The sequence below is a fragment of the Ictalurus furcatus genome, chromosome 1 (genome assembly GCF_023375685.1).
Source record: "Ictalurus furcatus strain D&B chromosome 1, Billie_1.0, whole genome shotgun sequence".
NCBI classification, from domain to species: domain Eukaryota; kingdom Metazoa; phylum Chordata; class Actinopteri; order Siluriformes; family Ictaluridae; genus Ictalurus; species Ictalurus furcatus.
In genome coordinates, this window is record NC_071255.1 from 11,573,006 (window position 1) to 11,597,282 (window position 24,277).

The 24,277-nt window shown below is 39.4% G+C and overlaps 2 protein-coding genes across 3 annotated transcripts; both read left to right on the forward strand.

Moving 5' to 3' along the window:
• Positions 1 to 734: 734 nt before the first annotated feature.
• p3h3 (prolyl 3-hydroxylase 3) lies at positions 735 to 15,386 on the forward strand. Its single transcript, XM_053625484.1, has 16 exons — positions 735 to 1,075; positions 3,499 to 3,683; positions 3,836 to 3,994; positions 5,536 to 5,722; positions 5,915 to 6,046; positions 7,356 to 7,498; positions 7,948 to 8,037; positions 8,133 to 8,185; positions 8,266 to 8,345; positions 8,432 to 8,559; positions 10,510 to 10,605; positions 10,699 to 10,849; positions 10,947 to 11,064; positions 11,155 to 11,230; positions 12,140 to 12,280; positions 14,665 to 15,386. The coding sequence occupies exons 1-16, from the start codon at positions 787 to 789 to the stop codon at positions 14,830 to 14,832; spliced, it is 2,196 nt and encodes a 731-aa protein (XP_053481459.1). The 5' UTR covers positions 735 to 786; the 3' UTR covers positions 14,833 to 15,386.
• Positions 15,387 to 17,201: 1,815 nt separating this feature from the next.
• gnb3a (guanine nucleotide binding protein (G protein), beta polypeptide 3a) lies at positions 17,202 to 23,770 on the forward strand. Of its 2 annotated transcripts, none has more exons than XM_053625540.1 (9): positions 17,202 to 17,854; positions 19,677 to 19,803; positions 20,257 to 20,402; positions 20,822 to 20,885; positions 21,960 to 22,122; positions 22,404 to 22,470; positions 22,611 to 22,812; positions 22,918 to 23,134; positions 23,580 to 23,770. In XM_053625540.1, the coding sequence occupies exons 2-9, from the start codon at positions 19,747 to 19,749 to the stop codon at positions 23,684 to 23,686; spliced, it is 1,023 nt and encodes a 340-aa protein (XP_053481515.1). In that variant the 5' UTR covers positions 17,202 to 17,854; positions 19,677 to 19,746; the 3' UTR covers positions 23,687 to 23,770. The 2 variants fall into 2 exon arrangements, with proteins under 2 accessions (XP_053481515.1, XP_053481506.1); XM_053625531.1 differs by lacking the exon at positions 17,202 to 17,854 and adding an exon at positions 18,913 to 18,974.
• Positions 23,771 to 24,277: the final 507 nt, after the last annotated feature.

The following is a 24,277-nucleotide window of genomic DNA, read 5'->3' on the forward strand; positions in this document are numbered from 1 at the left end:
ATGTTATGGGTCAAAATTACTTCCACAGTTTAAATACACACAAAAACAGTAAACCTTTATTAAGAAGAAATATTTGCATATACGTTCATGACCCTAAATGAGGAAAGTAAAAAAAAAAGTCAAATGTGGAAATGGGTCAGATTAACCCATAAAATAAGGGTTAAATCCCTTTCTCTCGCTCACTCACAAATAATATATGCTTACCTTAAAAAAATAACATTTAACATTAGTATGCCTTGATTCTATTGACCATATACTTCTCACATATGTTTTTAAATGTTTAAAATATAGGCTACGGTTTAACTGGAGTCGATTTTTCCAAATACAGAAACATAAAAAAGGACCTTCTATTATGCCTTTCACATGGACAATACAAAAGTTTATGCGCATATATTCTGACAATTAAGGCTCATTGACCTCACATGTTACAGAACAGGGCTTTCGCGTGTGTGTGTGTGTTTTGTAAAGTAGCGAACTGAAAAGTTGGTCACATGAGGTTGAAGAGAGAACAAAACTCTTTGAAAACTTTAATGTAAAGCTGCTGTTGTAATTTTTTTTTCCCCCTGCAAGCTGTCAGATGTTGTTTATAATATGGTTATATTTGTATTCTGTAACAGCTGACTGATATTACAGACTGTAGTCTTTAGACTTTATGAAGCCTCTTTGAATCTCGCACACACTCCTGGTTGCATCCCCACCCATCTCTTTCACTCCTCCCTTTTCTTTTCTCCTTTTCTCCTTTCCCTCTTTCCATCAGCCCAGTCTCTCCCCTACGCGCTGGGCACTATGGCGCTGCGCCTTGAAGCGCCTGTATACGTGGCGCTGAGTCTGGCCTCTCTGTGCTGCGTGTGTCTGGCTGCAGTCAATTCGGGAAGCTCGACTTCTCTCTCCGGCCTGCTGCCGCCTTACGACGAGCTCTACTACCGCGGAGTGCGGGCTTATTTCTCGGAGGACTGGGAGAAAGCGGCCGAGTTCATCGAGCTGTCCATATCGACCCGGGAAGCCCTGCGCAAGATCAGGCGCAAATGCCACGACGACTGCTCGACTGCGGAGGACGAGATAGTGGCCAGACTAGGTAGCCTTCAGCACAGCTGCCAGTTCTTTACCATAACAAAGCAACCAAATCAGGCTGAGAAAGTTGCTAGATAACTGCATGCGCTCATTTGCATATTCGTGGCTACGTCATAATTATTTCCACATCAGAAGTATTACATGAGGGACAGTGATGTTCTGTGATCACAGAGCCCCTCCAGTATGCACCTAGCAAACTTCTTTTGCACATGCCTTGTTTTGCCAGTAAGCTGAAGTTGAAGAATCCTATTTTTTAAATACGTTGTTTTTCTATGGGGCATGGTTGATTAGTGGTGAGCACGCCAGCCTCGCAGGGTTGGGGGTTCAAATCCCGTCTCCACCCCATGTGAGCAGAGCCCGCATGCTCTCCCTGTGCCTCCCCCTGTGTGCTCCAGCTTCCTCCCCTGAGTAGGATAAGCGGTACATGAATGGATGTTTATATTTGGTGTATACGGGCATAACACTTGTAAAAAATAAATAAATAAATAAGAAAGTTATTGTAGGGCACAATGGGTAGCATTGCCACCTCACATCTCCAGGGTCCCTGACCGGATCCTCATCTGTCTGTACGGAGTTTCACATGTTCTCTCTGTGCTTCTTCCCACTGCCTAAAAACACCAGAATATTGGCTACACTAAATTTCCCCTAGGTGTGAATGTGTGTGTATAATGGCCTGCAGTGGACTGACATCCCATCCTGCATGAGTTTGTCTGCCTTGCACCCAGTGATACCGGGATAGGCTCCAGATACACCACAACTCGGGATAAAGCAGTTACTGAAGCTGCAAGAGTGGGCATGGTGGCTTAGTGGTTAGTGCATTTGCTTCACACCTCCAGGGCTGAATTGAACCCTCCACCAACCCGTGGCCCTGTGTGTGTGGCGTTTGCATATTTTCCCAGTGCTTCAGGGGATTCCTCTGGGTAATCCGGTTTCCTTTCCTAATCCAAAGACATGCATTTTAGGCTGATTCCAAAAAGTGTATGAATGTGTGTGTGATTGTGCCTTGCAATGGATTGTCACCTCGTCCAGAGTGTCCCCTGCCATGTGTCCCCCGGGATAGGCTCCAGGGTCCACATGACCCAGTAAGGATAAGTGGTACAGAAAATGGATGGATGAAGATGCATGAATAACTAATTGCTAAAATGTTTTGGGGGTTTTTAAAAGCCAGTAGTGGTTTTCTTTACATTTTTGGTAATTGCTTATACCTATGGCTTAATGAATCAGCCCAGTTATCACAGTGATTGATAATGTTATGTCCTTGCTTTATTTCACGCCCTGTTGATACTGTATTTATGTTGTTTTGCTCTAACAAGCTGTTGTTTTGTCAGGGTGATAAACTAATGTATGAGCTAAGCTAGCAAAGAATGTTCAGTAAAAGCTCTTAACATCCAGTATCTGCTTGATATTGGCCAGTGATGCTCAACAACAGGTCACTAGACAGTGGTGATCCGTGATTAGTCCATAAGCACTCTGGCTCATGCATTTCAGACATTCCTGGCCAACTCTCAGCTCTCAAATCCACAAGCTTTATGGCTCTATACCTCAGCTCTACGGGCTGAAAAGGCAAAAACATCTTAAGAGAGGGAAACCTCCTCCTCTCACATTCTAATCTTTGTTTACATCAAAGCCACAAACACACACGTCCGTCAGATACATCTGTTAGTGTACAGTCTCGTCCTGACCTAGCCAGCCCACTGATACACAATTGTGATAGGCCTACTTTTGTCTATTGTTATTGTATGTGCATTATTATTATACGTTCCCTGGGCCACTTTAATAAGATCACCTGTACCCCTATTCATTAATGCCGTTATCCAGTCAGGCAGTTATGTGGTAGCAACACAGTGTATAATATCATGCTGTTGTAAGTCAAGAGCTTCAAGTTAATGTTAACATCAAACATCAGAATGAGGAAAAATGTAGTCTTACTCAGCAACTTTGTCTGTGGAATGGTTGTTGTTCCCAAACAGGCTGGCTTGAGTATGGTGAGAAAAACAAAAAAAATATTCAGTCAGTTCTCTAGTAACTCATTTAACCACTGTTTACACCCGTGGTGAGCAGAAAAGCATCTCAGAATGTACCTTGAGGTAGACTAAAACAACAGAAGACCACATCGGATTCCACTCCTGTCAGCCAAGAACAAGAATCTGAGGCTACATCGGGCACAGGTTCACCCAAACAGGACAGTTGAAGATAAACTTCATCTGTTCTTTTATCTTCATTCTGAATCCTCTTTCTGATATTTGATATGAACATTGATATGAACTGAAGCTCTTGACCTGTATCTGCATGATTTTATGCAACGTCCTGCTGCCACATGGTTGGGTGATTGAATGAATGAATGAGCAGCAGGGGTACAGGTGTTCCTAATAAAATGGTTGGTGAGTGTATGTTTGCTTATGTGTCTGTTTGCATGTGCATGTGCAGACACAGAAAAAGGCAGAATCTGGGATCTGTGGGCATTGGACTGGATCCAACGGCGAGCAGAGTGTATACGGTTCTGTCTGGGCCGAGCCGTCACTCCTTCCGGTCAGCTTCCTGTATCGTCGGATATTGAATATGAATTCGGGACTCGCAACGCTTACAATTTCCTGCAGCTTATCTACTACGAGGTAGAGTAATATGTCTGCAGTAAATAAACAAGCTCCCTACTGTGTAACCAATTATCCGCACGTCTTCTAGACATCGGACATCATTATTTACACGTTCTGACTAGTAATTGAAGAGTAATAAGTCAAAGCGCCTTCTTTCTTTCTTTGCGCAGTTGGGTAAGCCGAAGAAGGCTGCTGCTGCCGCTCGCACATTCTTTACGGCCAACCCGAGTCACCTGGAGATGAGGAACAACATAGAGAAGTACAGACGTATGGCTGGTGTTACAGAGGACGACTTTCAGGACCGAGAGAGAGAACTGGAGAAACACTGGGTAAGGCAAAGGAGAGGACGTGAGGGAAGCTGAGGTAAGAATATGCACACTTTGCTTGGGACAAGAAATATGTAGGAATGGACATGTCCATCCAAAATCAACTACTACATATTACAGATCAATCAGAAACAGTCAGTCCCATCAGGATTTAGCGATTTTGCGATCACAGAAATGAACGCAAAATCAAGCAAACGCCGCAATATTCAGTGGAGTTTGCGATTTTTCAAAATTACCGCAGATTTTCCGCAGATTTGGGCCGAGACGCATCATGTGACGTCATCACAACGCGCGTTCAGTCAAAGCGGTTCACGTGTGTCGAACAAGAGTACAGTTGGTCTCATTTACCAACAAACATCACTGTGAAAGAACATGTAAATCAATTTTGTGCAACTGCAATTTCACCAATTTGAGTCGTTTTCCACAAAAAAAACCTCAGTATCGCAAATTTTGAAGAAAAAAATCCACAGCAAAATCAAGCATTTTTTTTCGGCAACAGTCACAAAAAAAAAACAAACTCAGTTAAATCATGTACGGACTGAACAGTAGGACATGGGCATAATTCTATACAACTAATAACATTCAACCTGTGTTAACTGTATATACAGTATATTCTGTTCAAAATTATTCAGCATCTTTGCATATTACTTCAGAAGCCACACACTACCTCTGTACAGCTTGAATTACAAAATTGATTATGGCAAAGTTGACTCTCACAAATTTCACTGAATCTTGTTATTGTCTTTCAAAATCATCCTCGGTCATCTTTTATTAATGGAAGAAGTTCATCCAACAATGAAATGTACATATTTACTCAGAATTTAGACAGTCATCCAAGACATCTTATTTCCCCCAAGTTTCCTTTTCAGTTTTGCACTGCAGCAGTGATGCTAATGTACAGGACAAGTAAGGGACGTTTAGTATCATGCAGGCTGTATGCTTAAATCATTATCATCATGTCAAGCTAATGAATAATTTTCTGGGTCTGTGGTATCTGACTCTGTTAATGACTTCATGTTAGTTATAAAATTGACAATATACAGTATGTAGCATAGCTAAAAATAAAAATGTAGTAGCAGCAGCAGCCATCTTAAAACATGAATTACTCTTTTCCTCAAGAAATATGTGCCACTCCATGCAAACATCATACTGGGGTAGATGCATGACATTGAGGTTCCCATGGTTTTAAGCAGAAATGTCTGTCAGAGGTGATTTGGATGATTATAAAGATAATATAGTTCAAGAAATATCAGCTTAATATGCTTCTTTATATGCCTTGTAGCTCCAGTACAAAAGTAAGAAAAAAAAAATCAGTTTTATTTTGGTCGACATTACTTTAATAATATTTCTGATTACTTTCTGCCACATTAGCCTCCAAATAACAGGGTCATCAATCTCTCTTCACCTTTCCTCCGTTCATTCACTATTTAATTTCTTATATTTACCCTTTACTGACTGATGGAGTATACAAATGCTCACTTCTACAAATGTCGAGATCTTTATCTCTCACATATCATGTATCCCGTCCCTATGGGGAAACGCAGGAGGTCTATGATGCTGCCGTCACAGCTGAGAGCTCCTCTGACTGGGCCCGAGTGGTGGAGAGATGGAAGGCGTGTGTGAACGAGACGCTGAAGCAGACAGATGAATGCAGAGCTCAGTGTGTGGTGACATCGCAGCGCCTCCCAGAAGAGACAGACAGCGTAGAGGGAGCATATGAAAAAGCTGCAGGTGAGAGGAAATGGAATAAATAAATCAAACGAATTAATGTATAGAAATAAATAAAGAGAAGTTTGTACTCCACACAAAAACATCCATTTTATATTATTATTGTGATTTTTTTTGTATGATTTTGTAAATATATACTAGACAAGGAGAACTAACAAGGTTGCATTTTTTTATTTTTTTTACTATATCCTATAGCCCTGATTCTCTCTCTACTGGCATGCAAACAAACATGCGTTGCTCTGGTGTCCACACGGCCTGGACGGATTTCTCCTCAGGAGGATTTCCTTCCAATGCAGCTAGAGCATCTCCATATTGCCCAGTATAAAGGTCAGAGTTCACCACAGCGTTCCATCCAGATGACAGGAGAACTATGACTCATAACTTTTTATACTCTATATGGCATCACACTAGCTCCATAAAAGCTCTTTGTACAACAGCGTTGTTGAATGCTCCATTCTGATTGGTCAGAAGGTGTGGTTTGTTTGTTTTTTCGAAATTTTCTCTAACGTCGCCGCTCTGACACTAATTCCGTCTGCAAGGTGTGTATTAATGTGCTTGCTGTACTACATTCTCATTTCCGTGGTAACGACACAGAATTATATGGCAGATTTTTCACATACATAAATGGATTCAAAACCATATGTAATTGTTGATACAATGAAACTTTCTGTAAGATTTATTTAGTTTCTTTGGAAAGAGTCTCCAATTCCTTTCAGGACAGAGGGATTTCCAGTTTTTCGGCAACAGGACAAGCTGCTTTTTTTTTTGTCTTATTAACTTAAAGCTGAGACTGGTGAGGGAATGAAGTGCCATGCTGCATAATGACTGTTATAACTTGCATTTGAGTGTATCTGGTTATATTCTATTCCATTTTGCACGTGTGTATATTCTCTACAGTTTTTGTTAGAGGATGGCCGATAGTGGATTTTACAGATAACCGAGTCGGGCAGTACCTGCCGATAACCGATTAATCAACCGATAGTTTTTAAAATTGATACTGAACACTCAAAGTAAAATATTGCTGAACTTTATTACGAAAATAAACAGTACTGACTACACCATGAAAATGCACTGTACCTTTTTAAATAAAATAAATATTTATATATTAATAAATTAATAACTATTAAAGTAAATAAACGATATACATCCAAACTGAACCACAACGTAACACTCCAGATAACAAATAAAATACTGACATCCAAAAGGAATAAAAAAACTCTTTAAATAACACAACAAAATTTGCCAGTGACAGTTTTTATTTGACCTCTAGAGGCCGCTCTCGTACTGTATAATGACAGTGGACACTTCTCAGCTGGGAAAAACTATCGGTGTGGATTATCGTGCCGGTTGATAATAAAGTCTCATCTTATCTCAACTTATCTCTTTAAATAAAAATAAAAAATGTTAATGTTAGAAAATTGCAGTGGAATAATACAACACTTACATGCTGTTATTGGAAAATAATCAACACTAGGCCACATCACACCACTCCACTGATTATTTTCCCATAACAGCATGTCATGTTTTATTCCTTACATAATACAATGAAGGTATTGACCTTTCTGATAACACTAATGGATCATATAGTTGGCCATGTTAATGTGCACTCACTGGCTTTTCTCTGTTGTAATGGTAGCGGGAGACTTGAAGGGGGCATTGCAGACACTGCGTTCTCTGCTGCTGTTTTACCCAAATGACACCGAGTCACTCAGTAACCTGCAGCTCTACTCGGAGTCTCTGGATGGCGACACTGAAGCACAGGCCACAGGCCCTTCACAGGTAGGACTGCTGCGTGATGATGATAATGCTAATAGCAAAAAATAAAGTGTTAAAACCTGACTTTCTTTTTGGGATGTGTGAGCCATCTCATGTGAAACAAGCTGATAAACTGTCTAAAACACAATAGGCAAATAAATATTTACTTCATAGAAGAATCATGGACAATACATGATGTAAATACATATAATTAGGCTATTCATAATAATCATCATAAGAAGAAGAATCTTACATTTTATTAGCATTTTATTCATCTTGAAGTGTTTTACACAAGCTCAAAACAATCTACAATCGCTAATGAATTAACTATAAATCTATAAAATTTGCTACAAATCATGAATTGTCTATATAACAAGATATCCAAGATTTAAAAACACCTATAGAGCTCGTCTTCTTAAGATTTTCTCGAAAACTAGGAGAGCCAGTATAACATAACAGCCTTCTCTTTACAGGAAATTTCCAACTACATCAGCAGAGCTCTTGCAGAAAAGAAATTGCTTTACTTTGGAGTGGAAAATCTCGATTTCAAATTCTTCGACCCGGTAAAACACCACCTCTAAGTTTTCCTTTTGTTTTTACTGGGTTTTTTTCCCCACTTAAAGTAATTAAACAATGTTTTTCACTCTGTCTCTGGCAGGATCTGTGGACGCCAGAGAACATCGTTCCCGAGTCACTGAGGGAGAGCTGGAGGTGAAAGCGATGGACACAAACACAGATATGTTAAGGAAGAATTACAGGGAGCACCTGACATCTCACTTTCTCATTTTCAGAGCAGAGAGAGAACAGCTTAATGAGAAACTGAAGGAAGGAGAGAAGATGTTAGAGGTGGACGACAGTGGATTCTATGCTGGTGAGTGTAAAGAACCTGAATTTGTTAAACATGTGTGCTGCTGTCTAAATCTCATCCCACTCTCTCTCCCTTTGTCTTTGTCTTAGGAGGTCCAGTTCCTCTGGTTGGTGTGACCATTACAATGGATGACGAGGCCCTGAACGGAACCAATCGTGTTGTATTGGATGGTGTTTTGTCCCAGTCTGAATGTGACATTGTGACGCAGCTGGCAAATGTAAGCCGAGGAAGCTGTATAACTAATAACTGTGCTTTTCCCGCAGTGCTGTTAACTGCATCGATAACAGTATTTCTACATCAGTGTTGCTGATTTCTTTTCCTTCACCACGACCTTTGTCTGGGGAGTCCCTCAAGGATCACCACTACATCCTGAACTCTTTTCTTTATATTTGCTTACTAACAATCTCACTGAAGTGCCACAGTGAATGGCTTGGGAAAATGAAGTTAAATGCAATCCAGCATGTCACAGAATGTTAAACTTAATGTCATGAATCTTTTTTTAAATTAACTTTGTTGTCAAGAGCAGCTTGAGCCAACTCTGAGAATTTTTTGTAATCAAGATACACCGATCAGCAATAACATTAAAACTACCTTCCTAATATTGTGTAGGTCCCCTTTGTGCCACCAAAACAACTCTGACCAATCGAGGTACGGACTCCACAAGAGCTCTGAAGGTGTGCTGTGGTATCTGGCACCAAGACGTTAGCAGCAGATCCTTTAAGTCCTGTAAGTTGCGAGATGGGGTCTCCATGGATCGGACTTGTTTGTCCAGCACATCCCACAGACACTCGATCAGATTGCGATCTGGGGAATTTGGAGGCCAATTCAGCACCTTGAACTCTTTGTCATGTTCCTCAAACCATTCCTGAACAATTTTTGCAGTGTGTCAGGGCGCATTATCCTGCTGAAAGAGGCCAGTCACATTAAAGAATACCGTTTCCATGAAGGGGTGTACTTGGTCTTCAACAATGTTTAGGAATGTGGTACGTATCAAAGTAACATCCACATGAATGCCAGGACTCAAGGTTTCCCAGCAGAACACTGCCCAGAGCATCATACCGCCTCCAACAGCTTGCCTTCTTCCCATAGTTCATCCTGGTGCCATCTCTTCCCCCGGTAGGCGATACACGCACTCAAACGTCCACATGATGTAAAAGAAAAGTGATTCATCAGGCCAGGCCACCTTCTTCCGTTGCTCCATGGTCCAGTTCTGAGGTTCACCTGGCTATTGTAGGCACTTTCGTTGGTGGACAGGGGTCAGCATGGGCACTCTGACCGGTCAGCAGCTATGCAGCCCCATACACAGCAAACTGTGATGCACTGTGTGTTCTGACACCTTTCTATCATAGCCAGCATTATCCCTTTCAGCAATCTGTGCTACAGTAATTCTTCTGTGGGATCGGACCAGACCAGCTAACCTTCACTCCCCACGCGCATCAATGAGTCTTGGGCGTCCATGACCCTGCCGCCGGTTGTCCTTCCTTGGACCACTTTTGGTAGGTACTAACCATTATATACCGGGAACACCCACAAGACTTGGTGTTTTGGAGATACTCTGACCCAGTCGTCTAGCCATCACAATTTGGTCCTTGTCAAAGTCACTCAGATCCTTATGCTTGCCCATTTTCCTGCTTCCAACACATCAACTTTGAAAACTGACTGTTCACTTGCTGCCTAATATATCCCACTCCTTCACAGGTGTCACTGTAACAAAATAATCAATGTTATTCACTTGATCTGTCAGTGGTTTTAATGTTATGTCTGATCAGTGTATTTTTTTCTCATAACTTGCAGTAAGTTATACATGTATCCAGGTTGATTTATTTAGACTACTGGAGTAAATGAAAACCAGAGGGAGGGGGTTTAACCCTTCGCATACTTGTTCAGACTGTTTTCAGCCCCCATGGTCCTGACTCAATGCCACTTGTGCTTTTGCAGTAATTTTATATATTATCTTTTGATCTTGTGAAGTGGATGCCTGTTCAACGTGTCTGTTCTTATGTATTTCAATGCTATTATTAATGAGGTTGCAATTTTTTAAATTGCTTTTAAATACACACTATAAATAAGACTTATTTACATACTTACTAAGGGTAGATACGTACTATCTAGACACAGAAACCGGGATCAGCAGGGTCTTACCTCGCATCCTGTTGCATTGCCACAGATTGCTGCATCAGTCGGTGATGGTTACAAGGAGCGGCGTTCTCCACACACACCTCATGAGAAATTCGAGGGCCTGACTGTCTTAAGAGCCTTTAAGGTAAAGTAAACGAATTACACGTTCATGAAATAGCATCAGTTTATGCCTTTATAACCACTTTAAGAGTTCTAAAGGCACATCTCTGTCTTTCAGTTGGCGCAGGATGGAATGGTGAACCAATCAGACGCCAAGCTGTTACATGAAATAGGCGAGAGAGCTCGAATCCTAATTCACTCCTATTTCAGGAGCCACTCCGCTCTCTATTTCTCCTTCACACACCTTGTTTGCCGCTCCGCCATTCCAGGTACACAAACACTCCAATGCAGTAACAGAGGTCACTCACAGACGTAGACACATTTCAGAGGATTGATTGGAGTATACGTGTGTATCTGTGTATGTAGGGCATCAGGACGGACGGTTGGATCTGTCTCACCCTGTCCATGTGGATAACTGTATACTGGAGCCAGAGACCAGGCAGTGCTGGAGAGAAGCACCTGCATTCACACACAGAGACTTAAGGTACATACGGTACACACTTCCAGTTAATACACACCCATTTATTTGCACAAAACAGCAGATGTAACACGTGTGTGCAAAATGTTGTTGCAGTGCGATTCTCTACCTGAACGATGATTTTGACGGAGGAGAGCTCTTTTTCACAGATAGAGATGCCAAAACAATCACAGTAAGACTTCTCTTATCTCTACATATGGGTTGCACCAGATTTCCAAACATTTTCCAAAATCCTTTTCCAAATGGACCTGAGAGTTAACAAGGTGAAATAAATAAGTGTGTAAAGTAAATGTAGTAATAATAATAATAATAAACTTTATTTTTATATAGTGTCTTTAAAGCAGTTTCTCAAGGCACTTTACACAATAAGAAAATATCAAGAAAAAAAAACAGATAAAAACACAAAACGTGCAAAAACATAAATACAGACTTGAATACAAACTGGTTAAAGCCATTAAGAAAACGCTAACCTAAAAAAAAATAAGTTTTTAGGTTAGATTTAAAAATACTTCAATTCTGTGCATCTCTTAAGGCAAATTCATTTTCAACAACAGGGTAATTCAAAGTGCTTTACATAAAACATAAAAGCAACACAAAGCAACATTTAAAAAGAAAAGAGATTTAAAAAGAGTTCATTAAAAATATATATAAATAAATAAATAAATAATAATTAAATAAAAATACAAACAAAACATAAAAACAGGTTAAAACAGATTAAAAAGGTTACAGTGCAGCATAAGATATTAATTAAAATACCTTAAATGGCCTTAAATGAGCAGGGAATGCATTCCAGAGTCCAAATGTAAACCGAAAAAAGGTTATTTTAGTCCTGTCACTTACACACCATTATGAGGAACAAATGATCATGTAATTTGTCTCTTAACGCAAAAATTGTTTATATTCCTAATAACTCGAGTGAACTGGATATATATTTTAAAACTAATTGCATAAGAAAAAGAGTGAGAACTACCCTTTAGAACATCTATTTCTAGGTAGTTAGAAGAACATGAGGCTTGTTCTTGAACACTGTGCCCTCACTCTGTTGGTTGTAATCTTCACAGCCTTTCTCCTCTCTCCGTAGGCCAGGGTGAAGCCCAGCTGTGGGCGCCTTGTTGGTTTCACCTCAGGACCTGTGAACCCTCACGGTGTCACGGCGGTCACGGCAGGCCGCAGGTGTGCACTAGCACTCTGGTTCACCACGGAAAAACGTCACAGGGACATGGTAAGAGAATATTTTGAGATGCAGTAGAAGTAGTCAACCTATAAAGGCTGAACAGAACCGCTACAGACCACTTGCTTGCTTGTGTCTTTAAGTGCTTTCCTAATCAAGTCACATGATGAGGATAAATCTAATCTGTACATTTCTTATCCTTCCCAATAATTTAACGTTTTAATCAGCAAATTATATTATGCTATACCAAGACATGACAAATTTTTCTACCAATTAAGCAATGAGGCTATAGATGTTCTCCATTTAGCCCACTGAATAGCTGTTAGTTTGTCCCTTTTAAAGGTACTACATTATGATACCCTTCGACAGCGGGTTTCCTTATTAGAAACGGTTTTATTTTATGTTTTTAAAGCCTTTTTGAGTTCTATTTCTGCGTCAGTGCAAGCTAGTTCTGCAAGTGTGTTGCTATTTTTTTGGCTTTGCACACTGCAGTGGGTAGTGGGGTGTAAAAGAGGGTGTGACATTCAAATCCACCAACGCAGTTGAGAATGTATTCTCATGATATTTGTCTTGTCCCCTATCTTACCACCCAGCTCCATTGAAGTTCACTGTTTATATCACCCCACTTTAACATAACACATAATACCAATGAAATACAGACCTAATTATATATTTGTAAGAAATAAGGACTAACAGCTGGCAACTAAAGAAAGCTTTTTGATGAGTTTTAAGTTGCATGCAAGCATCTATATTAGCTAATATTTAAATCCACACCGGCTAAGAGATTCAACGTAAAAATGTGCACCCATTCGTGCATAACTGAAACGTAATCTGTATTGAAATCCATCCAGATCTATAATAGGTCCATATTTACTTCTGCACTTTCACTTTCTCTCTCATATGAACTTTATTTGGTGGTTATTTAAGGTAAAACAGTTTAAAGCTGTTTAAAGCTGCAGTGCTGAACTTTTGAGTCTCTATCGCTATCTCTGTTTGAAACTTAAAATTGGAAGTTACTTGCGGATTTATTATTTTTTACGTGGGTTGTGCTTCGGCCCTACTCCCGTGCGCAGATGAATCTGATGGTTTGAGGTATACTTATCAGACTTGCCAAGTCCGCTTATAATACATGACTTTGGGCTTCTTTTTTTCTGAAGTCGCTTGAAAAAAAATCACGGATTGCGTTTTTTTGGGCTGGTTTTAAAAAATATGGTTGCTTGTTAGGAAAGTCCGACAAGTGACTTCATTTTTTTTTTTTTTTTTTTTACATTTTATTATCTCATTACAATGGTGCCTGTCATAGGGTGGGATATATTAAACAAAATGTCCAGACATCAAAATTGATGTGTTTGATGCAAGAAAAATGGGTATCTGAGCGACTTTGACTGCCGAAAATGCCTACAATGGGCACGTGAGCATCAGAACTGGACCATGGAGCAATGGAAGAAGGTGGCCTGATCTGATAAATCACATTTTCTTTTACATCGTGTGGACGGCCAGGTGTGTGTTTGTCGCTTACCTGGGGAAGAGATGGCACCAGGATGCATTATGGGAAGAAGGCAAGCCGGCAGAGGCAGTGTGATGCTCTGGGCAATGTTCTGCTGGGAAACCTTGGGTCCTGGCATTCATGTGGATGTTACTTTGATACGTACCACCTTCCTAAACATTGCTGCAGACCAAGTACACCCCTTCATGGCAACAATATTCCCTTATAGCACTGGCTTCTTACAGCAGGATAATGCGCCCTGCCACACTGCGAAATTTATTAGGAATGAGTTGAGGAACATGACAAAGAGTTCAAGGTGTTGACTTGGCCTCCAAATTCCCCAGATCTCAATCTGATTGAGCATCTGTGGGATGTACTGGATAAACAAGTCCGATCCATGGAGGCCCCACCTCACAACTTGCAGGACTTAAAGGATCTGCTGCTAACGTCTTGGTGCTGGATACCACAGCACACCTTCAGAGGTCTTGTGGAGTCCGTACCTTGACGGGTCAGAGCTGTTTTGGTGGCACAAAGGGGACCTACACAATATTAGGAAGGTGGTTTTAATGTTATTGCTGATTGGTGTGTACCGCTTACTGTTTATTTGTGACCGATTAATTATGGTGCTCTCATGTTAGCCTGCTTTATTCTACTTTTATGTAGAGACAAGAATAACAACATCTAGTTGAAAATGCCTCATATAGAATCCAGGCATGGTTAGCTCTCTTGTGCATGAACTATATGTTTGGTCCACAATTCACCTGATATAGCTGGTATAACTATTCTCCAATTAAAGACAAAATAATACAAACTGTCAAGTTTCAGTTACTAATAAACGCCACTGTGTTTGTGACATTTACATTTTGAATAATGATACAGTCGTGCAGGTGTGTTGAGTGAGTGCAAAGTGTTAGAATTTGTGTCCATCTAATTGTTCATATGGTTGCAGGAACGAGAGGAGGCCGAGGCCATGTTGGGAACAGACGGACAAAAAGTAAAGGAGGAAAAGGAGGCGTTAGATAGCAACCTCGCACCTGCTCGGAGTGGGCGGAGCCAGTCGTCTAAGGGCAGAAGCAAAGAGAGGGAGAGAGTATCAAGTGGGAGAGATGAACTTTGAAAGTGATTGAAGCTCTTATATAGGATCCACCAAGATCTCTGATCTCTTTAGGAACATTTGATATTCACTCCAAAAGCATCTCTGAAGCTGTATGTGTGTGTGTGTGAATTATTTTCTGTATATATGCGTAGCATCAGCGCAGCCAGCAATATGACACAATTTATTAGATTTTTGTTTGTTTGTTTTTTTTACTGAATGAATAAATAAAAAAAATAGGATTAACTGGATCACACTTTTGTTGTTAAATGTTATTAACAATATGCGCTAGACAGCATTTAAACGATGACAGCAAGAGGAAGAAATGAGTAGAGTGATAGTCTACACATTAACACTGATGAAAACACGGCAGGCGCAAAACATGAGCAGGAGGATATAAAAGAGGGAGTGTTCATCGAAGGGGGAGGATGGAGAGAGATTACACATAATCCTCTGCATATGAGTGCATTTGTTTATGAAGCCTACAAAGCTCCCATTTAGAATATGGAATAATAATCCAGGCAAGAAATTACTGAATCAATCCCCTCCATTATTAAAAAAAAAAAAAAAAAAAAAAACACTGAGTGTGTACTAATGTCTTAGCTCTTATATAGTGTGTGTATATATATGTGTATATATATATATATATATATATATATATATATATATATATATTGTGTGTGCATGTGTATGTATGTATATGTACACACACACACACACACACACACACACACACACATATATATATATATATATATATATATATATATATATATATATACACACACATTTACATATATATATGAGCACGTGATATAGTATTAACCCTGTAAATGCTTCTTATCTGCTATGATGTGCATTAAACAATAAGATGAGCACGTGAGAAGTTAATGGCTTGAGGAGATGTTCATCTTCCACTGCTGACTATAAAAAGCAGTGTACATAAAGAGCAAGGCAGATGCATGGAAATAAATGTCTGAAACCTTTCTATTGTGACCATCATTTCAGTTTCTCCATCAGATCAATCCTTAATGCTGAGTGTACAGAATTACATCAGATCGGGTGGAAATGTGGACGGGAAATTCCTTAGAAGTGCTAGCAACCTCACCCACTAAGCTAACTAACTAAAGTTAATCAAACTATTTAACTAACTTACATTATACAGTAGCATGTAAAACATAATTATGTATCTGAGTTGGGTTTTCTGTTGGGCGTCTTATTTTTGAGTTTGGTTTGCGTAGGGTCACAAAAAGTCATCAGTAGCACATGACATATCCTCAGCAGCATACTGTATCACTATCTGTACATAGCTCGCTGGTTACATTACATAAGCACTTAATTATGATTAGTGACATGGAGGGCTGTTAACACCCTGAAGTAAATTATTTTCCAGTAACAGCATGTCCCAAAGAGCTTTATTCTTCTTACACCACAGCAATTTGCCAATAATGACATTTTTCATTCATTAAAAAACAACAAGTCATACAAACAGTTACATGTCATGTTACGTCCACCAAAATTTCATTTCATGTTATTACATTCTCGTGTCATCTTACCAGCTTTTCTTTTTTTTTTTCCCTTTCTTTTGAAGTTAATAAGCCCCTAATTTCTCCATCTGGGGATTAATAAAGTATTATCTTATCTTATAAGATGAAAACAATGCTTATCATATTTACTAAGTAACCAGAAAGTCCTTTGTCATGAGGAATTTCAGCAGCATGGTGGTATAAATTATTAGGAGCTACTGACTTGTTTGGCAAAGGAAGCAAAAAAAAAAAGAAAAGAAAGCTGTAAAAAGTGGGAAGAAAAAAATCAAATCGATTGAAACATTTTTTTAATACTTAATTTTTTTTTTTTGCTTGTGTATATTGTCATTTAATTTCTTTATCAGTTCACTTAATCTTTTAATTAGAACTGCAGTGTGAGCGTGCATCTTCCTCTGCATCCATCCATATCTAACACACCCAAATCATTACAGAACCTCCTGCTGGCAACTTCTCAAGCTTTGTTAAACAAATGACAAATTTTAAATTCTACACAGAGCACGTACAAAGTTGATCCTCCAGACCATCATCAAAAAATACTTGAGCTTATTTATTTATATTTTTTTACTGCTACAGAACAAAGGTGTCATAAAAACTCTTCAGAGAACTAGTCAAGTCAAGCGGAGACAGGTTGAGAGTGGACACGGTGTCTGTGCATGCTGCCATCTTGAAGATGCAAAAAAACAAAACACACGCTCGAGTCATTTGCTTTGCTTATGAGTGAGTCACATGGCGAGCGGTGAATAATAAACCGCCATGCAGTGATTTGAACTCTGCAAATTTATGTCTCAGGCCACTGGCAATACATGCGTCACTAATATAGATATCACAGATGTTCTAGGTCCTCAAAATAATATTTTGAAACAAATTTTTGAAGGAACATTTTTGTAAGATTTAATACTTTTAAAATGGCAAATGATCACTAACCAATTTGAGTTGTATTCATTGGTACTAATATCCATGCAGTTTGAGATGAATGACTTGTTTTTCATTTAAAACAATCAAATCTTTCTAATAAATTGCTGTGCAATATGTGTTAAGTAGTGTTTGTGGGCATTTAAATCGTCTTAAGACACACATAACTTTCCTGCCAGTCAGAAACCAGTACTGAGCAGTAAAAATGTCAAATTCCCAAGTGTATTCAACATGCATTTTTCCATCATCTGTTCCCATGAGCTCAGGTTTGAAGGTAAATGAACTTGACAACTTCTTTCCTGACTTTCCCTTTTCCTCGCAGGCAAATATCCCTCCTTCTCACTCATCGCGTCCTCTGCGTTATCCTTTCAATTCTGAGCTCATTTCATCCCCTACAAACATCATCTGTCCTGCACAGAAGTGGCAGAGAGGCAGGAGAGATCAGGACGAGGGTAAAGCAGAGCGGCTCAGTGTGAAACAGCGTTATGTGAAAAAAACAAGAGGAGAGGAAAGGAAACATAAATACAAGAGCAAATATACAGAAAAAGAAGCATATAACTGAGGAGGAGGAAGAGGAGGAGGAGGAGGTAAGTGACATTTAAGTAACACTTCCATTATATTCTGTTGTGTGTGTGTCAAAAATGACCAAAAATCTTTTGTCACATTTAAAACAATATACACAAATGAAACTAGAGATTCTCTGACTATTGACACCAAATGAGAAATTATACTACACTATACTAAATATATTATTATTATTATTGTTAGTAGTAGTAGTAGTAGTAGTAGTGTAGTAGTAGTATACGAACTGAAATCAGAACATGTTAAGCCATTGAATCAGTAATCAAATCAGTGAAAGAACTTTATTTTACTGGTGATGCTTTAACACGAAATAAATCAAAAGCATAAAACATCAGGTGCATGCTGTATTTCAGACTACTAATGAAAGTAATGAAACATCATTCAAAGTGGACAGTGTCAAGGATTCAAATGATGTCTAGGCCACACTCACGAACCCCTTACCCACACAGCCCCCCGCCCCTCCTCCCCCTTTCTCCCTCCCTCTCCCCCCCTTTCTCCCTCCCTCTCCCCCCCTTTCTCCCTCCCTCTCCCTCTCTCTCTCTCTCTCCACCTACCCTTCCAGCTCTTATCCAGATGCGAAGAGCAGTCTGTAATCAGATGAGAGCAGATTTGAGCCAAAAGGCTTCCCTCCTTAAAATCTCACCAGCCTGGATTTAAACCCACTCTAAACCCATCCTGCCTTCATCCATCTTTCTCTCTATCTCGCGCTCTCTCGCTCTTTTGTCCAGTACTCCTCATCTCTCCATTTTTCCATCTTCGTCTGTGATGCTAGTGTGGTCCTATCTTGGGCCTCCTGGCCTCCCTATGCTACACGACATACTGAAAACATCATCCCTATTTTATTAGGAGCTAATCTGATAAACACCAAAGGGCTCGATGGACAAAATCGCAAAAACCCTACCGAGACATATTGCGCTCGTGTTCACTTTATGAAAAAAATGTAAAACGACACCATTTGACTAATGTCCATGACGGAGCAGTTCCCTCCCTCGAACCCTGCCTGCACCTTCTCCCACACCCCTTCCTCAAACAAATTTTAGGCAAACTCATTTGGTCATAAGAGCTGGCTAGAGACACTAACGCATTTAATCGGCAATAGCAGAAAACGTGACCTCGCTTTATAAGGTAAGATTTAGCTATAATAATGAATTGAGTGTTGTTTGTGTCGTTAGTCTTCCCTTTGGGCGTTTAATTATATTCTAAGATGCTGCAGGAATGCACTGTAAATTCTTTTCGAAAGAGTTCAGGATTTCAAATGCTTAAATAAATAAATAAATAAATAAATGACACTCATTCCAAGCGAATAGAGTTCGTTTCAAATCATTGTGTAGCCTTATATGAGAATTGAATAACTTTTGTGTTCTGCATGTATGAGCTGTAAACTGAAATCCGAAGTAAGATCGATGTAGAAAGTGTTTATCACTGCTTGGGAGACATAAATGTATACGACACGTTGTGTGCTAGAAGACTGAAGTGTACTGAAGATAAAAAATAAAACCCGAAGTTACTTGTTATGAGTGCATTCAGTGTGTATTGGGGAGATTTTTGTTGTTGTTAATGTTTTGATGACGTGCTTGGTTGAATCAGTGTATGTTTGCGTGCATCCTTATTTGTGACCATTTGCAAACCAGTTGAGAAGAGTTTGAATTGCAAATGGCCACCTAAGGCAGGGAGGGAGTGTTTTGGTTTCAATAAAATGTGACCTTCCTATAGAAGTGAGGACTATGGAGTGACATTATAGAATGAAACATTGACATTTAAAGGGACTTGCGTCACTTTAAATGTATTTTGTTTATTTACGTCTGCCTTTTTACCATTTCCTCCAAGAAGTCGCTCTGTTCACCTGATCTCACTTCCCGTTCATCTCGGTTGGAGGTTCTGCCTGACAACTGTTGCCATGGGTGAAATGGCGCAACTTCGGAAGGAGGTCGAGGACCTCAAGGAGAAGATCTCTGTTAGTATCTCCAGTCTGAACTATACCATCTTACACCACACACACAACATGTTGAACTTAATTTTAACATTAAACTGTTATAGAACATAAGATCAGTTCATGGTTTTCAAAATACACTCATAAAGACAGTAGTACGACTTGTTTCTTTGTACTACAACCTTTTGTTGGTTCTGTGGTAGTGCCCGGAAGGTTATGAGTTCAAATCCTAGCACTGCCAATGAGCCATTATTGTGGCTTTGAACTGGACCAATAATTACACATCTACATGCTAGGATTGTTTTCTTGTAGGTTACATCGGGATCTAGTTATTATTATTATTATTTTTTAATTAGTTCCATAGAACTTTGATTGCTTTAGTTTGCATGATGTTTTGTTTAATTAGTCTGAAACGGTGCCTTTATTTAACATCAGTTTGTCACCGTGAACATATTCTCTGACCCTTGACCTCCACAGGAGGCACGTAAAGGAGTGAAGGATGCCACGCTGCAGGATAGCGTCTCAGGCACAGCAGCATTGGGAAAGGTTCAGCTCAAATCCAGAAAGACACTGAGAGGACACCTGGCCAAGATCTACGCCATGCAATGGGCCACAGATTCAAAGTACACACACATACATACACACACATGCATACATGTGTGTGTGTATATATATATATATATATATATACACAGCTTAACCACACACATGCAAATTACCAGCAGTGCAGCGCTAGCCAGCAGTGCACCAACCTCTACACTCGACTGAAACACTAACACACACCAAGATGCCTGCCTGCAAGCCAGTGATCAGACTTTCTGTAAGCATCATAATTAAAGATGTGATCGAGTAGCTGGATTACTGCTCTGACACACTGATCAGTCAGCAGGCATGTGGATGATTAGCCTTTTTCAAGTGTAATAAATGAGTTCTAACTGAACACATATGTTGTGATCTACTTTCTGTTGAACACACTTTCTGTTGCCTCTCTCACTTGTTTTTTCCAACCTTGCTTTTAAGTACCTCTGTGTTTATCTCGCAGACTCTGTGTGAGCGCATCTCAGGATGGCAAACTGATCGTGTGGGACACCTACAGCACCAACAAGGTACAGCATCCAACAAGTGATTTATGTACATTTATATAGGTCCCTTGTTGAAACACATGGTTTCAAAAGTCAATAAAATATGTCAACGCAATAGTTTTGTATCGCAAATCTCTTATAAAAGATAGCGACAAACGTGCTAATTTGCATATCACAAAAAGTCCTTTTTGACTTGAATTTCACTTTTTTTTTTCTACCACACATGTTCACATACCAGTTTATCAAAATTGTATTATTTCACGGAACTGTTTTAAAAAGATATTTTATAAATAAATTATTTATTGGAAGAAAAAAAAAAACTAGTGAAAAGTACGATGTGTATAATTTGCATAGTTTTAGGGATAAAATGCCACTTATGCTAAAAAAGAAATAAATAAGTAAATAAGCTTATTAAAATTTAAGAACATACAGTAATTAACATGTATTTCTAAAAACACATAAAATATCTTTTTTAAATCTCACACCATATAACTCATGAACCATGGAGTTATTTATATTTTAAGATATACAGATTTATAGTGCACATTTAAAACAACAGAAGTTGACTCAAAGTGCTTTACAAATCAATCAACCAAATAATCGAAAAAAACATAGTGACACTAATATGAATAATGATTAATAAATAGATACCTTTAAATACATCATCAAGTATTTACATATTTCAAGTCATTAAAAGACCTATTCGAAAGCTAGAGAATAAAAATACATTTACAGTGATGATGATTTAACAATGCCTATTGAAGAAGCTGACTTCACATGGAAAGGGAGACTGTTCCGGAGAACTGTATATAGGTACTGTATATAGGTACTGTTCCGGAGTACTGTATATAGGTACCATTTGGTCAAAGCCTAACAGCTCTGAAGTCACATAGGAAACAGGTCATGTAAAGAAAACAGCTGATAAATGTACAGAATTCCATGCAAATAGTAAATCTTGCTGATGTAATATGAATCATTACGTCATCTAATTAAGTACAAATATGCATGGGATACATGGAACATGTTTTAGGAAGTTTCATTGAATCATTGAAAGATGAATTTGAATGTTTGGACCTTTGCCACATGTCCGTGTTCCAGGTGAACGCCATCCCACTGAAGTCTTCGTGGGTGATGACGTGTGCTTACGCTCCCTCAGGAAACCTGGTGGCATGTGGTGGCTTGGATAACATGTGCTCTATCTACAACCTGATGCCTAAAGACGGCCATATTAAGGTCATGCGTGAGCTGGCTGCACATACAGGTGCAAACACCCGATTAAGGCTTTATATGTACAGATAAACATTTTATTTTGGAGAATTTGCAAGTACCGTTATTAGATCTACAATTATATCAAATATAAAGCCAAGGAAATATGTAGAATTGTTTACTTTACATCATAACTAGAAGACTTATAGTATTGTGCCATGTATTTCTAAAAAAATAAAAATAAAAAAATTGTAAAAAAAAGTATAAGGGGTGTTATCTACATGTTCACTAATTCCCCTGATTTTTTATTTATTTATTTATTTTTTTATGACTCAGGCTATTTGTCTTGCTGTCGCTTCCTGAGTGACACCGAGATCATCACCGGTTCTGGAGACTGTACCTGGTGAGCACCTTGTTCCTCTGCACTTCAGCACTGCCTGCAACAAATAGGAAGCAAACAGATAATACTGTGACATCCTTACGTTAGTAATCATTTTGCCATACTGTACAGTCCAATACTAAGAATCTTTCATTTTTCCTTAGCTGTCTCTGGGACATCGAGACTGGAGCACAGAAGACGATTTTTTCTGGCCACATTGGTGACTGCATGTCAATGGCTGTGTCTCCAGATTTTAATTGTTTTATTTCAGGAGCATGTGACTACACAGCCAAACTGTGGGACATACGAGAGGGCCGGTGCAAACAGACATTCTATGGTCATGAGAGTGACATAAATGCTATTGGGGTGAATGCCTTTCTCTCTCTGGCTCTCAAACACATACGTTATTTTAAATTATCATCAATTTCACGCACGTTTCAAAAGCGTAGACTCTTCTTCCTCCTTCCACAGTTCTTCCCCAACGGTAATGCAGTGATCACTGGCTCAGACGACTCGTCCTGCAGGCTGTACGATCTGCGCGGTGATCAGGAGCTGGCCACCTACCAGGATTCGAACCTCAATAGCGGTGTCACCTCCCTCGCACCATCACTTTCCGGACGCCTCCTTCTGGCTGGCTACGATGACTTCACCTGCAACATCTGGGACATGCTGAAGGCTGAGCGAGTGGGTGAGTGAGGGGAAATGAAAGAGAAGCCAGTGGAGAATGAAAGAGTAACGATGAGAGAGGTTAACGTGATTTCATTGGCTTTGTGGCAAGACTCAGAGTTGGTAGGAGTTGACCACGCCATGTAACAGAGTCTGTTTATTCGGGGGGGGGGGGGGGGGACCAATAATTATTGTTCACAGGTGAGGTCACAGAACCCCGAGATAGACTTGCGCACCATCCAGGGTGTTTGGATTAAGTGCTTACTGCAGATTAGTGACTGCATTAGTGAGTTAGGAACCAGGAAATTGAAAAATGCCTTGAAAGACAACTAGAAGACAGAAGAAGGAAACTAGGATCTGGGCCACTTGGATCTTGGATATACGGCGAAACAGCTCAGTGCTGTGAGAAGATATTATAAAGGTTATGCTATTATCATTCTGCGTAAATGCTGGATTTCTTTCCACAGGAACACTGTCAGGCCATGATAACCGAGTGAGCTGCCTCGGTGTGACATCTGATGGAATGGCTTGCTGCACAGGATCCTGGGATAGCTTCCTGAAGGTCTGGAACTGAAACAACTTCTGAATGAGTCGCATCTTCTAAAGAAAAGAGGAAATACATGATTCAGGGAAACACCTGAGTGGGTTTAAAATTGGGTTTGTAGGCACACAGAGAGAGAGAGAGCGGTGTTTGCGCTTGAGATCATACTGTATCTCATATATATATTTTTCCTTAAAGAAATTATGCAATAAACAATACAAATGACAAGTGATATATAGGACTGTTCAAATCTTACAGGGGCCCACAGTTCTCTGAGTAACTGCAGGAGATACTTTTCAGGTCATTTTGAAAAACAGTTAGAGGAATGTAGGTAAAATAGTGTTGGTTACTTTTAAATACTGTTACTAGTGCATAGTACTTGAAGACTGAACTGAAACGTACACACCAGAATGAGCGATACGGTTAATGTGTAAATAACGCAAACTGCCAAAATACATTTGGCATGCATATTTTTAAATTCATGCTATAATTCTATTGCTTTATAAATTCACATTGATCTATAAGTTTGGAAAATATTGTTCCATATTAGATTTTAGATAGCTGTACTTATATTATTCAAAGCATATAATATTGGCTACATTTGATTAATATGGCATTAGTCAT

What these genes read in the sequence shown, in the direction of transcription:
- gnb3a (XM_053625540.1), top strand. Translation starts at nt 19,747, where the DNA reads ATGGGTGAAATGGCGCAACTTCGGAAGGAGGTCGAGGACCTCAAGGAG. An exon ending in ACCTCAAGGAGAAGATCTCT is followed by an intron (nt 19,804 to 20,256) that starts GTTAGTATCTCC and finishes TGACCTCCACAG; the next exon opens with GAGGCACGTAAAGGAGTGAA. An exon ending in GTGACATAAATGCTATTGGG is followed by an intron (nt 22,813 to 22,917) that starts GTGAATGCCTTT and finishes CTCCTTCCACAG; the next exon opens with TTCTTCCCCAACGGTAATGC.
- p3h3 (XM_053625484.1), top strand. Translation starts at nt 787, where the DNA reads ATGGCGCTGCGCCTTGAAGCGCCTGTATACGTGGCGCTGAGTCTGGCC. An exon ending in TTCACACACAGAGACTTAAG is followed by an intron (nt 11,065 to 11,154) that starts GTACATACGGTA and finishes ATGTTGTTGCAG; the next exon opens with TGCGATTCTCTACCTGAACG. An exon ending in AAAAACGTCACAGGGACATG is followed by an intron (nt 12,281 to 14,664) that starts GTAAGAGAATAT and finishes ATATGGTTGCAG; the next exon opens with GAACGAGAGGAGGCCGAGGC.